The sequence below is a fragment of the Lepidothrix coronata genome, unplaced genomic scaffold, assembly GCF_001604755.1.
Source record: "Lepidothrix coronata isolate B3197 unplaced genomic scaffold, Lepidothrix_coronata-1.0 Scaffold22, whole genome shotgun sequence".
In the NCBI taxonomy this organism is placed as follows: Eukaryota; Metazoa; Chordata; class Aves; order Passeriformes; family Pipridae; genus Lepidothrix; species Lepidothrix coronata.
This window is the reverse complement of record NW_016690202.1, coordinates 3,645,227-3,659,076: the sequence shown is the minus strand read 5'-3', so window position 1 is coordinate 3,659,076 and position 13,850 is coordinate 3,645,227. Positions and strand designations below refer to the sequence as shown.

At 40.5% G+C, this 13,850-nt stretch overlaps 1 protein-coding gene across 6 annotated transcripts in view; it reads left to right on the top strand.

Moving 5' to 3' along the window:
* The window catches only part of ARHGEF28 (Rho guanine nucleotide exchange factor 28), a 106,716-nt gene extending 93,137 nt beyond the window's left edge, over nucleotides 1-13,579 (top strand). For all 6 annotated transcript variants that reach the window (XM_017808339.1, XM_017808338.1, XM_017808336.1 and 3 more), the window contains one exon: nucleotides 12,419-13,579. In XM_017808339.1, the coding sequence (XP_017663828.1) occupies nucleotides 12,419-12,579 (161 nt within the window). In that variant the 3' untranslated portion in view covers nucleotides 12,580-13,579. The remainder of the gene's footprint in view (nucleotides 1-12,418) is intronic.
* Nucleotides 13,580-13,850: the final 271 nt, after the last annotated feature.

Here is a 13,850-nt window from a genome sequence, read left to right as displayed (position 1 = left end):
GTCCTCCTGAGTCACTGCTTTGTGTGATGGAGCCCTTCCCTCCTGGAAAGGGCTGAACACCTGCCTGCTCATGGGAAGCAGTGAATTAATTCCTTGTTTTGCTTTGCTTGCTTGTGTGGCTTTTGCTTTCACTATTAACCTGTCTTTATCTTAACCTGTCAGTTTTTTGACTTTTACCCTTCTGACTCTCTTCCCAGTCCTGCTGGTGGGGGAGTGAGAAAGCGGCTGTATGGGGCTTGGTGGCTGGCTGGGGCTAAACCATGACAGGCTATCTTAACATTGGTTATGGCCTAATGACATTGTATGGAAGTACCTCCTCTATGTTTGCATCAGGGAGGTTGAGAACAAGCTGTACGGGCCTGGTTCTTTTCTCATGTTTGTGTAAGACAAATTTGTTGCAGTCAGAAGAGGTATGCAATGTAAAGCTGATTCAAGTGTCATAAAAACCATGTGAAATATGCACGTACAGGCTGTTTGCACCGGAACTCTAACTCATGGACTTACTCAGATGAGCTGTGGCTACTGTTGCCAGCACTGAAGGTGGTTAATGGGATCCCATGTTGAGGACTACCTGTTAAATTGATTAGGGCCTCCTTGCATTCTTCCCCCCCCCCAAAAAAAAAGTTGTCGCATTTCTGCATACTTGACCATTGTGAATTAATTTCTATACGAAAAGAACAAGTTGATGAAATAACTCCTTCTGAGTACATCTGACTGTTCCTCTTCTGAGCTGGAAATGTAACTGTACCCCATATAGCACACACTTTACATGTCTCCCGTTTAAACAGCATCCTTTGTAGTCAATGACAAACCACCCCCTTATCACCTGCAGAATGGCATTTGAAGATGCTTTTCAGCCTATTTTAATGTTTTGCTGATGTGTTTCATAATATTTTTAATACTGCCATTTTTTTCACTGTTTGTCCTGCACAGTGAAAAAATTCTTTCTGTTGTTCTTTCATTTGAGAAGAGGGAAAGAGGGAAATCTTTTAAAAGTAAAGGATGACATGACCTGTGGAGCTCCCTGTTAGTCAGAGAGCCTCCTTAGCCAGTGTGATATTTTGACGTACTTTCAATTTTTTGTCTTTTTTAACTGAGCAGATGCCACACTGAGAACGTGCAATTAATTCCAAATTGCCCCTTCTGTGTTCAACGGACTCCTTCTACTCTTAGCATGGAGTGGCTAGATAGGTGAGCACAGAGCCCATTCAGTGCTCAATGTAAGTTACAATGAGAATAAAATTAAATGGAAATATATAAGAACATGAAGTTGAGCAATATCAACACCCTCATCTTCCAAGTTCAAAATCACATTCCTTCATTAGAACAATTAAGATCTTACTTTTAACTCTGCAACATATAATAGCAAATTTGCCTTTTCTCCATACCACAAAACACTTGCGTTTCATGCTCTGCTGGAAGACATCAGTGCCTCTGGGGTACTTGGTGGAAGTGAATAAGAGAGGAAGTTTTTTTTTTTCCTCTTGGGAATCACACTTCCATTTGTTTAAACCAAATGGCAAAAGGGATTAAATCACATGGCAGCGTGATACCAAAGTGAAAAATATGTCATTTTATGTCCCCTGCAATTAGTATATTTCAAGTAACAGTTGCATTTCACCTCTGCAGCACTCAGGTTTGTTGTGGTTCTGTTATTGATTTTCTCATCTCAAAACACTTTTTCTCATTTCTGAATGTAACCACAGTACTTGCAGCACTATTACATAACCCTTTAATTAAGGCAACTAATGATATTTTGGTTTTATTTTGTACACTAATATAAGTACAGAATTTCCTGCGTAATGCCTGTCTGATTTTATTCTTTCTAGTATCTTCTCATTTAGAGTCTGTTCATTAGGAGGGAAGTTTAAAACAGTGCACATCTTTAAGGTGATGAATGGATTAAAGGCACTGTCAGTCCCTGTCTTTTGAGGTACCACTGGTGTTGAGGTTACCACTGTAAATCTGCACACCACACTAGGTTTCATTGTCTGCAGACTTCTTAAACAGCAACAAGATGATGGGCCAAATCTTTCTCATTTTCCTCTCATTTATGGTTCCAACAACTTTTGCATAGTGGTTTTTGAAGTTGGTTGAATTACTGGTGTCAGTGAAACTGGAGTGGTTTGGACCATCTCTCTTATGAGCAGATTTATTCTTTACTTAGGTAGCATATTCCAGTGGGTGACTGTTTCAGGGAAGTAGGAGGAGGGAAAGGAGCACATTTTGAAGCAGAAGACCCTGAGCAGAGGGTCTTTAGCCAGACAGTTGGTTTGTAACTCAGGGTTGTGTAGAGCTGTGACTTTGACAGCAAATCCACAGGAAAAGAGGTGATCTCTGAGGAAAAGAGTCACAAAACAAGAGTCTTGTGGGTTGGTTGATGGCAGGAAGATACCTTTGGAGGTCTTTGTTTCCTTGGGAAATGTGATCTGTGGGTGGAGACCTGGTTGTGTGCCCTGCTTTAGTACATTAAATATGTTTTTTATGTGTTTTGTAATAGAGTTGGAACCTGACATAGATGCACAAGTGTGAATAAATAATGCATCTTAATGTCTGGGAGAAGCTGTTTATGGACAATCAAATTTTGCAAGACACTGAGCATGTAAGCACACCTTCTACAATCATGTAGCTGAATCACCAAGTGTATCGGTCTGGCTTATTTTGAAAAGTACAATCTCATTTTAATTATTTAGTAAAATACTTTCCATATTCCAGGAAATGGCCTGTAGCATGTTGTGTTAAAGTAATGAAGTCTTATTAATATGAAACCTCCTCCTCATCATCTGCTGTTAAATATTTACTGGGAAACTGGTGAAGATTTTCTATCTTTTTCTGGCCTTCATCACAGGAGCACCCAGTTGCCATCCAAATCCTTCTCCTGATGCTGTAGAAAACTTTCCTTTGGGTGTAAATTTTTGGTGGGGCAGTAGAGGTGAAGAGCTTTGATATTGGTATGGAATTTGTTTTCGGTTTAATCAAATAGGAAGACTTCCAACAGTCACCTGCTGAGATTCCTTGAGTGTCCCATGGAAGTCTGATCTAGAGCTGGAACATAAATGATACGATGACAGATGTAATTGGTCCATATTTGCTTAGGGTCTGTCATAGAAAAATAAAAAATATATGCCTTTAAATATCATTGAATTTACTCTGTGATAAAGAATACATGACAGACAGGAAAGGTGGTATATTTTTCAAAGATGAAAAGAGATTTTTTTTTTCTTTTATTAATTGAGCTTGAAAATTGCAGGGTAATTGTTCCTGAAACCAAAACTTCAGAGAAGGTATCTCCTGTGCAGGGCAACTTGCCATTGCAGCACAATGCCATCAAGAAGGTGATGAAGGTCTAAGAAAGGCTTCTGCATTAAACACAGACAGTTTTGAACTGAAAGTGAAATTAATACAGGAAGGTGTTTTAAAACCTGTGATGAAGGCAAGGTAGAAGAATGAGGTGATGAATTTGGGCTTAAGGATAAGACCAGTGTATCTCATAGCAGAGAGAAGTGGGAAGAGAAGTAAGGAAAGTGGATCTGAGCACTCTTCATGCACTCATGCAAAGCACTTGGCTGAAGAGATGCTTATTCGATAATTGTGCTTTTTTTTGACTTTGTACAATTTTTCCTTTAGCTTTTATGCAGACTGTTCTCACATCAGTTACATGTTCACAGAACTTTTAGCAAGCAATTAAAAAGGGCTACCATTTCAAAATATTCAGTTGCACCCTGAAAATTCCTATGCTTATGATGCAAAACTTGGGGAATATGCTGCTTTTCAGTTTTTGATGGGTTTTTCTTCAATGGCTGCAAGAAGAAAACATCAGCACATATACTTCCTGCCAATCTGGCTAAAAATGGATAAAAAGGGCTGTGCTAATGCTCAAACTGCAGTAGAAAATTAGCAAATATTTCCTTCAGTACCTCTGTGATTATCAGATAAGAGGCTTCTCTCAGATGCTCACTCTTGCAGTAATGCCCATATTTTTTCCTCTATTAATCAAGATCCACAGCTCTATTAAAGGGTAAGATTAGCATGTAATTGATTTGAAACAGGTGCTTTGCCTTATTTTTAATTCTGTGGCAATTCTGTATATTGACTTGGTATTCTTCTGCTACTCTCTTTGAGCTTTTATGAGTAAGAAGTAGTGGATCTGGTTTGTTGACGGGACATTACCCTATAAAACCAAGGTGCTTAGGAGGAGACCTGAGTGTTTTATATATTACCTCCCCCTTTTGGCTTTTGTAATCCAGCTGTACCCTTCTGCTACTCAAGAAAATGTTTGCCAAACTCCAGAGCACACTCCTTTGTGTTGCACCTGAAAGACTGGCCAAATGCCGGGGACTGAACTGATTTTTTTGCCAAGGTCTTTGATTTTACATTTATTTCAAAGTGAAATTGTAGTTAAAAAAACCCCAACAAAACAATTCACAATCAAAAAGCATCCATAAAATATGAGGCAAAGTTAATCAACAGAATAACATCTGTGTGTGGTAACAAAGAGCTCAAAAGAAGAGTTTTGATGTGTAAATGTCCCCTTTTGTTTCAAAGGGAATGAATTCATGTGCCAGAGACAGTGTTTTTTCAGGATTAATATGGTAACCGTTTCTCTCTTGGGGAGGGAAGGAGAGAAAGCCTCAATGTAGTGTTTTCTTTTCAGGGTGCAAATTGGGGCAGAGTGTGAGGGAGGTGTGGGGATGTGCTGGCCAGCTGCAGAAAGGGGAACTGGTTTCATCATCTGCTGAGTCCTTGAAAGTGCTCTTTGGGTCTGTAACTTTATGGGGTTTCTGTTTCTCCAGCAAACATTGAAACAGGAGTGTTCCTTACTGATGGTAGTTTGGTTTGACTTCAGTTTGCTGGCAAAAATGGCTTCTGCAGATTATGGGCTGAGAGGAAATGGTTGCAGCCCACTTCATACACACCCACATTAGACACCCGAACTGGGAGGCTGGTTTCCAGTGCATACCACTGCTGTCAGTGGACAGGCGAGTTGCCCATGCCCCTGGAGACGTGCCCTGTGTGGGCGCCCTGGGTGGAGCAGTGGCCCGAGGCGGCAGCTGGTCACGTTCCTTGTGATCCTTTGTAGTAAGGGTGTTCTTGGGGTTTTATGGTTCTTTCCTCTTGATCATTTGAGTGCAGCTGTGTTTAATGAGCTGGAAAAGAAGTAGGTCAATAAAACATGTGTTCATTGTTAGCAGAATACCTGTTGGACCATGTGTGTGTCTGTAATTGACCATCTAAAGCTTCAAAGCTTAGCGCAAAGACTATTTAATAAGGAATTCATACCTAAATAAATTAATATTAAGCAGAAGCAGACAGCTGTCAGGCAGTATGCCCTGCTGAGGTGAGACTGTGGGCATTTAATGCACAGACAAGTTATGATTTCAAGCCAGACCTATTTTTAAGTCTCTCTTATTGATATGCATTAGAAAATAGCATGCCAAAAATAGCTGATAACATAGCCATGTAAGTAGGTTAAAATTTTAATTGACCCAGGGGCATGCTATGAACTTGATGTTAAAGAGGTGTCACTGTCATTGTCTGAGCTTGAGTTGTTTTTAAAATCTTTTCTTTGGTAACACCAGTGTTAGAAATAGTATGTTTATTGAACTTTAATAAAAGAAAAGATGGTCGCATCATTGCATTACTCCAAAACCTGGAGCTTTAAGACAAGTATGAGTTGGAACTTCATGATAAGTGCAGTTTTGGTGGAATAAATTATATTTTGTCTTAGCCAAGAATTTGATCCAAATTCTCTAGACCAAATTTTCTAAAAGAATTATGAGGCAAAACCTGAAAACTGAACTGCGCTATTTTACCTGAGACAACAACTGCACAAAGAGCAGAAACATGCAGAATAATGGCATTCCCAGTAATTTTACCATGATCAAAAATCTAAAGTACAGACGTGGAGAAGAGTTGTGTTACAGACCTTATTCATCATAGACTTTGAATTCTTTCTGTTCTTTGTCTTGTAACGAAAAAATGAACCAAAAGCTGATAAGACTAATTAATGTAGGCTCTATTATGATATAATTCCTCATCTGCTTTTTGTGTAAAGACCTCTTATTCATGAAAGTGCTTGTTTGCCTAAGAAATGCAACTGCTGCTTTTTCACAGGGTTGGACTGGCTAAAAGCAAATAACAGCATTAAAATACCCAGATTGATTTCCTGCCTTATTCAGTCAGCTGGGAAATGGATTAGGCTCCTCTTTCCTTGGTAACTTTAGTAAAAATATTTTTCCCAGTGTTTTTTGAGACCCAGTGCCAAATTCAGTTCCTGCTGTGAAATGAGCTTTATTGAGGTGCGAAGGGCCTTATTTGACCATGGTATGTGAGATCTCAACTCCTAGCGAAATTGCTGGGAATTGTTCTCAGATCCTCAAGGCTTACAGATGACTTATCTGTAGCAAGTGTTCTGAACTGGCACAGTAGCAGCAGTGTCCTAGTTGTTCCAGGGTGATGGCAAAGCGTTCCAGGTGTGCAGTCCTGCACACGGTGTTTATTCCCTTTCTCCCACCAACCATAAACGACTAAACCTGTAGTATGGAAAATCCATCGCAAATTAGGAAAGTCTTAGTAGGCTTTAAAAAAAGCAATCAAAACTGATGCCTTTCGTGGTGAGGAAAGGGAAAGAGGCTGAGGTGCCTGGAGTTCCCTGGGGAATTGGCTGGCTGTCACTAATGAGTCTGCATGGAAACCACTGGGAGCATCGTTAGAGACAAAGAGGTGCTGTGGGATTTGCCGATGGGGACTTTCAGTGGAGCCCGTGGGAGTTAGGTTGTCGTTAGATATTGAACAGTAATGGCAAATGAGATCCTGTTACCCTTGAATTCCTTTGAATACCCCAGACCTGGTAGACTTAGCACTGTTTTTTAGGTGTCTGTTTTTGCTTTGCATTATGCATGAGTGCCAGTGGGGGGATTAAATAGAGCAGCTCTGCCATTTCACATAACGGTGGCCTGAAGCTGATGTGTCAGCTGTCAGTCCAGATGAACTGGGTACCAGTTATTATAAATACATGTAAAACCAAAACCTAACTTTATTTATTATTTTCAGAGGAGTAATGGCTTTGAGATTGTTTGACATATTTGCTGCTAAAAGTGGCAGAAATCTCTCTTCATTTAATGAAATTTTACTTTGTAAAGAGGGCCAATGAGACACAGATCTCTGAAAGGCACAGCAAATTAATTCAGTGTCTGCAAAATCCATGTGGTGTATTCCTTCCAAACCTCCCTTTATTTTTTTCTTTTTTTTTTCTTCTTTTTTCTTTTTTAAATTTTTCTCCTTTTTTTTTTTTTTTTTTTTTTTTGGAAACAGCTAGGAAGTAAAAAAGTGTCCAGCCCATCCTGACCTCAGAGCTGACCCAGTTTTGAGGAGGAGTTTGAATCAGGGGCCTCCTAAGATCCCTTCCAACTTGAATTATCCTATGATGCTGTGAAACCCCAGAGTCAGAGCTGAAGGAGGAAAACTGAGGGCTTTCTATTCAAAACACAGAGGCTCGAGAGAGTTTTTTTTTTGCCTTGAGTGTTTCTTGCCTTGATAATGTCCTCCTGTCCTTCCCATAATCATCACTGTGAGCACTCCAGGCTTACGTGAAGAGCTCTGATCCTGGGAGAGAGAGAGGAGGGGTGAAGGGGGTGAAGGAGAAAATCTGTGGCATTTATTTGATGTGAAAGTGCTTACATCGTATGACAACAGACAGGAGGTGAGAATCAGTGTGACTAATGAGTTGTTTACTTGGCTTTTGTATCCCCCACCCCCCCCCAACATGGGCTATGTTTGTTTTGATATGTATTGATTTCAGATTCCTGCAAATACAATTGCTTTGTCCTTCACTTTCTCAGCAGTTTGTGAGACACCACTAACCTGTCTCAGTGCTATGGAAAAGGTAGGGTATGGTAGTTAGGATGCAGAATGCTTTTTTCCCCCTTTCCCATACAACAGTAGGATGTTTTTAGCCAGGAGCTGTCATTTCTCAGAGTTTGGATCCTGAATCCATTTAGAGAACTGTCATTATTGTTATATTGAGGTTGTCTAAGAAAAGCATGGAAAGAGTGTCTGCAGTTTCCTCATGGTTGTCCTCATGATACCAGACCTAAACTCATGGAAAATGGGGAAAAAATTGGATTTGTTTTTAATGTTGGATTTGGCAGTAGCTGTGTGAATTAGACAATTTGTGATTGTTTTCAGAATTTGTTAGAAACAGCCTCTGACTCCTTTTGAGAAAATTGATGAGGTACACAACAGGGAATGCCTGGAGTTTATTTAATGGGATGGTCTTGGCTGAGATAAAAAGGACAAAAAGCTGTACTTTCAGGGCATTTTGTGCTGTGATGTGGCACTGCTGAACTACATGTGACCAAAATGTTGAAGTGCTGACTACCTAATATTACCTAATATCACAGATTACCTAATATTTGGTCTCCAGCCTCAAGCACATCTCTCTTTCTGGGGTGTTTGATCAGCCCAACATTGAAAGAATGTATTTCTCTGATTTGCTGTTCACTTTTGTCTAGGGGTACTACCCATGATGCAGCTGCGGATCTGGCTTGCTCTTTAGGAAAGAGTTACCTGGAGTGTCATAGGAGAAAAATATTTTACATAAGTGAGAAACAGTTAAAGGGGGCTTCAGTTTGCCCATAAACTCCAGGGTCCAGGATGCAGAGAGATACCAACAGCCCTTGGCTGGTGTAAAAGTGGGAGGAAGTAGGTTGCTGTGAGTCTCACAGTAGAACCTGTGGAAGTGTCTCAGCTACAGATCAGTTTCATTAAAGCTTTGGAAATCAGGGTATATTTCCTGCACTTACATAAATACGAAGGGAAAAAAAATGAGTGTAAATGAGCAAGAGAAGGGCTGTGTCTTATTCTTTTGCTTGTCCTTTCTGTGCAAGGCTGTGGGAGCCAGACAGCAGGCAGAGCCCGGCCCACGGTGGAAAGGGTACGGGTAGGGGCTGTGGGAGAGCTTTTTCCGGGCACTGGTAATGTGGGTGCTGGTCTGGTGGGCGCGCTGTTGAGCTAAACACAGCTTACCAGAGGGAGCATCCCTTGGCACCTTGGAAGGGAGCAGAGGAAAGGATAAGTAAATGCTGAATTTAAAGAAAGGGAGTAATACAAAACTCATTTTTTGGTTGATGTCGACAGGTGAATTACAGTGATGTTTAAGGAGGCTCAAAAAGGTCCTTACTTACCTGACTCTTGAACCATAGTGAATTCTGACTATCTGTCGCAGTGTAGCAGAGAATGGGCCTGGAGAGGGTCTGTGGAGTTCCCCTGGATGTTCCAGCTGCCTGGGGAGCCCAGGAGAGCTTTCTGGATGTCATTTTTCCAGTAGCAGCCTTGATGTCTGCACAGATAATCAGTTTGGTTTGCGTTTTTATTAAACATCCTCAGCTCCCAGAGTTCTCTAGTAAAGAGCAGCTGATGTTTTCAAGTCTAGTTTTGGAAGTTTCTTCCCTGTTTTGGAAGAGCATTTAAAGAGCATCTCTCAGCATTCTCCTGCTTGGTGACGAGGACAGCTTATTTCCCCCGTGCTGTACCAGAGAGCTCAGGGAAGGCTTCTTGGCTGCTGTTGGTGCTCTCACATTACAAGAACAGTGCTGGCTGGTGGTTCAGTCCCCTTTCCGTACTCTTCCTTCATCTGAGACTTTTATTATAATTCCTGTCACTCCTTACACCCTTTATGTGCACCTGTTCTCGAGCCACATCACACTGCTGCCTGTGATAACAGCTGGTCTCCTGGTTCAGCTGCTTCCAGCATGGCACCGGGCAGAGTAACAGCAGGCGCTCTCCCCAGCGGCAGGGCGAGTGTATTGCCTTGGAGACACATTGTACTTTTATTAGGCAGAGTCTGTGTTGAGTGCCACCTGAAGTGCGTCCAAAACCAGCTCCTTCCATCCTCAGCTGGATTAAGCACAACCTTTCCAGCCTGACGCCACTTGTCACCCCAGCAGCAGCTGCGTTGTCACCTCCTGAATGCTCTTCTGCTGTTCAGATTCTCCAGATGCAACAGAATTAACCAAAAAAAAAAAAAAGGCAGCTAAAGTAGTAATAAATCATTAATTTTGATAGTGACAGAATCTGATTTGTTTTCCCAGAACTTGGATGGTCTCCACTGCTCAGCTCTACTGCTTAGAGTTGTAACAGGTAATGAGAAATGTCTTGGAAACAGCTACTGTTTTAATTGGTGAAGCAATTACTGTTTAGTTTTGATGGTGGAAAATAACTGCATGTAAGGTGCTTATCTTTCTTTTCTGTGTTTTTTTTCAAATTTGTAATTAGCCTTCTCCAATTATGTACTTCATAAACTTTGGACACAGATCTTTCAAATAAATGTTTAGTGCCTGGTATTCTTATGCGCATAACTTTGGTAAAGTGAATAGACTCACAGGACTTAAAAAGGACTATTAATGTGGGTAAAATTACCCAAAAATGTAAGTGTTTAGAAGCTTACACTAATAGGGCTCTTTTTAATAAATAAATAAACTCAATGTATCCAACTTTCATAAAGAAAAGCAGACATACTCCTGCTTTCTTTAGTTGATGCAAATTGCATTCTTTTTCTAATATGACTATCAAAAATAAAGAAATTAAGAAGTCATCTTTAAAAAAATCAAGGCTGTTCAAATAAGTTGGGGATTTAAGTTCTGCTATGTTACACATTGCAAATAACTCACTTGCAGTCAAGACTTACTCTAAATTTTCATCAAGGCTGAAACTTAATCTGTTAAATTCAATATAAAACAGTAAAAGAAAGACATTTGGGGATTAATTGTGGTAACGTCCTGTGTCATCCCTCTATGACTAAGCACTGCTTGTTTATAATAATTTGCCCCTGCCAATGACCCTGCAGTCTTGGCAGCAATCTTTATAATGTACATGTGGCTTACCCTGGGAGCTGAAGCCCCAAAACCTGTTTGCTCCCCGCAGCTGTGTGAATATCAAAGAGGAGAAGATGCTGAATGCAGAGGCAGTGATAGGATGTGTTCCCACATGCCCATCACATAATCATCTCATACTGCTCCACACACATCGTGGCAGGGAGCAGCTGGGGAGCCTCAGCTTTTCAGGGTGCCAGCAAGCCTGTTTTGCCTTAAACTCCTGCTTCAGTGAACAAGACTGGTGAAAGGCACATGTGTCAGGGCAGTGCCAAATGCAGGCAGGTGGCATTTTGAATTACCACCAGTTAGAGTGACATGGTGTGTAAAGCCCCAAATAACTCCTTTTTAATAGATTTTCGTTGTACATACATGTGAGTAGAAGTATGGACCAGAGCAGGCATGACATCTTCAGCTCTTTGCATGAATGATCAAGACTCAAAGGACCCCATTTCTGAGTTTGCTTGCTTCTGGTGTTATCATGCTATGGGAAGGATTCCAAGCTCCCCTTCTTCTTGCAGAGTCCTTTTTTGAGACAGAAGAATGAAAATTTAACTCTCCTGATGTAATAGTAGAGATTGGTCAGGCCAAGATTACAGTGAAAAATATTGCAAACTTTTCTCATCACTATGCATGAGGATACACGTTCCCTTGTTATGCAGATTGTTTTTATGGTAAAACTACTTTAAAGACATACAAATGTAGAAAAGCCAACTACTAAGATGTAGGGCCGGAAGTGCTACAGAATGCTGGCTAGGGATAAAACCCAACCATAGTTGTGTTTTGTTTTTTTTTTTTAAGCCATACACAGATCATCACAAAAGTCTCCATTGCTCAATGCTGGAAAACAAGTACCTGATTCTCTGCATTTGTGGGAGAAGACTGGAAAGATAACAAATGAAGATCTGTGTGAAATAATGTTGTAGTATTGGGGTGCAAGTATTCTCTCCACATCACACCTAAAGGATTGAGACAAGAATAGAGTAGGTAGTTTGTGCAAATAAGCGCTAATAACTTGGTAGAAAAAAAAGAATGCTTATACATCAGAATGCAAGTGCCAGCCACGTAGACTTTTAACTGGGTTTGCTCAGTTGATTTTTTCATCTGTAAAAGGAAGGCTTGCAAATAAATTTTTATGTAATGATGAAAACTCTATTAATTCTACCATTGTATTATTACTAATAAAGGCACTGATTATGTGCTGTATGTTTCCATCCAACCCAACTCTGACCTCATTTAAGCCTTTCCATTATTGCGTATGTTCAGTAAAGTATGGCTATTCATTTTTTCAAAATATTATTATAAAAATAATGACAGTGAGCATCCTTCATGTGACAGTGGACAGACTTGAACAGATTTCAGTAAACTTGTGTAAGGTACCTCTCACCAAACTGTAGTATAACTTGTACTAGAATGCTGTTTTCCTTTCTAGACAGACGCAACAAACTAGAAAATGGTGCTAATGAAAAAGTCAGAATTCTCTCTTTGTGACAGCATTGGCATGGCAGAAGATGCATGGTCTCATGTCCTTCTCTTGTGTGTTACAGATCTGAACACATCACAGACCCAGGGTCCTGAAACAAGCATTCCAAACAAGGGATCCATCCAGTCGCCACAAGTGGATGCACTGGTGCTGAGCCGTCAGCCTGAGAGCCTGCAGGACACAGAAAGTGGAGGCAGAGTAGAAGAGAAGATTGTTTACCTCTGATGGCTTGTTTTCTAATCTCAGTAGCACTTTGGAAATATAAACATGTTTGCTTTTATAAGTATCTGTAGCTGCTCTCTGTATGACCAGCTGGCTTTAAGGATAGTGTTTAATATTAAATGTAAATTTTTTCCCTTGATAAATACAGCAATTAAGTTATTTCAAAGCCTTTGTTGTATAATCTTTAATTTCTGATTTAATTTTAACTGCTTTGCAAGAAACAATGGGTAGCAGGAGAGACATTTTGGAATTGCAAAGATGCCACCAGGAATTGTGAAAACTAATGTTGATTTTCTCATGAGTCCTCTTTTTAAAAGGGCAAACTAGGAGAGACAGGCCTGCTATTTGAGATTTGAGAGTGTGTATCAGTAACCTTCTAACAGTTGTGATATAACATGAGAAGACAGCAATCTAAGAATGGCGGCTACAGTCTTAGCTGAAATGTGCCATGTACACTTCTCTGTTGGGTCATTTTCTTTATCCCCTGGCTCAGGAACTGTTCAGCAGAAGATGTTTTTTATGCATAAGTATAAGTGTTTGTTCATGTCCCAAAGCCTATCATCATTATGGTACTAGTGCCAGTTTCTGTGCAGAGATGCAGTAAATCTGTTTGTTATTGTATTATATCTCATTTCAGTAAGTGCCCTTATGCATTAAAATTTATCAGATGAAACCATCTCACTGGTCAAAAGACAAGAAAGGGAGGAAATAGTAGGCTTCTAGTTAACTGAACCCTTCTGAAACTCCACTGCTTTCCCATGTAGGAGCCAGGTAGCTTTCTGCTTTCAGGTTCCTGGGGTTGTCTGTGTGTTAGGCAATAAGAAACCAGGACCTGTTTCATGCCTTTTCGTCTTTCAGAAATATTTGTACACTTCCGTCAAATTGAATAAATTTTCTGTGTGTTTCTGCAAAACTGTAACTTTGATTCATTGGCAGATTCTCCAAAGAAATAGGAAAACAGGAGGAAAATGAAAAAATAAATAAAGTTCAAACTTTGTTTGCACTCAGCTCTGCTGCAGATGTGTCTGCCTTGGTCCAGCACAGCCAAAGCTGTGCTCCATGCATCTCAGCTGGCAAAACCAAGGATGTGCTTATTGCTGCTTTGTGTGGCTGATGGGATTAGCAGAGGCGCAGCAGGAATGTGGCTTCACAGCTCCAGAGTCAGAGCTGCCTCACCTCTACCCTCATGGGGCAGAAAAGCACAGGATTGGTCCTGCCCATTTGTCTGGGTAAGCCCCAAATGTCATATGGTTTTCATTTTACCCTAAGCCTTG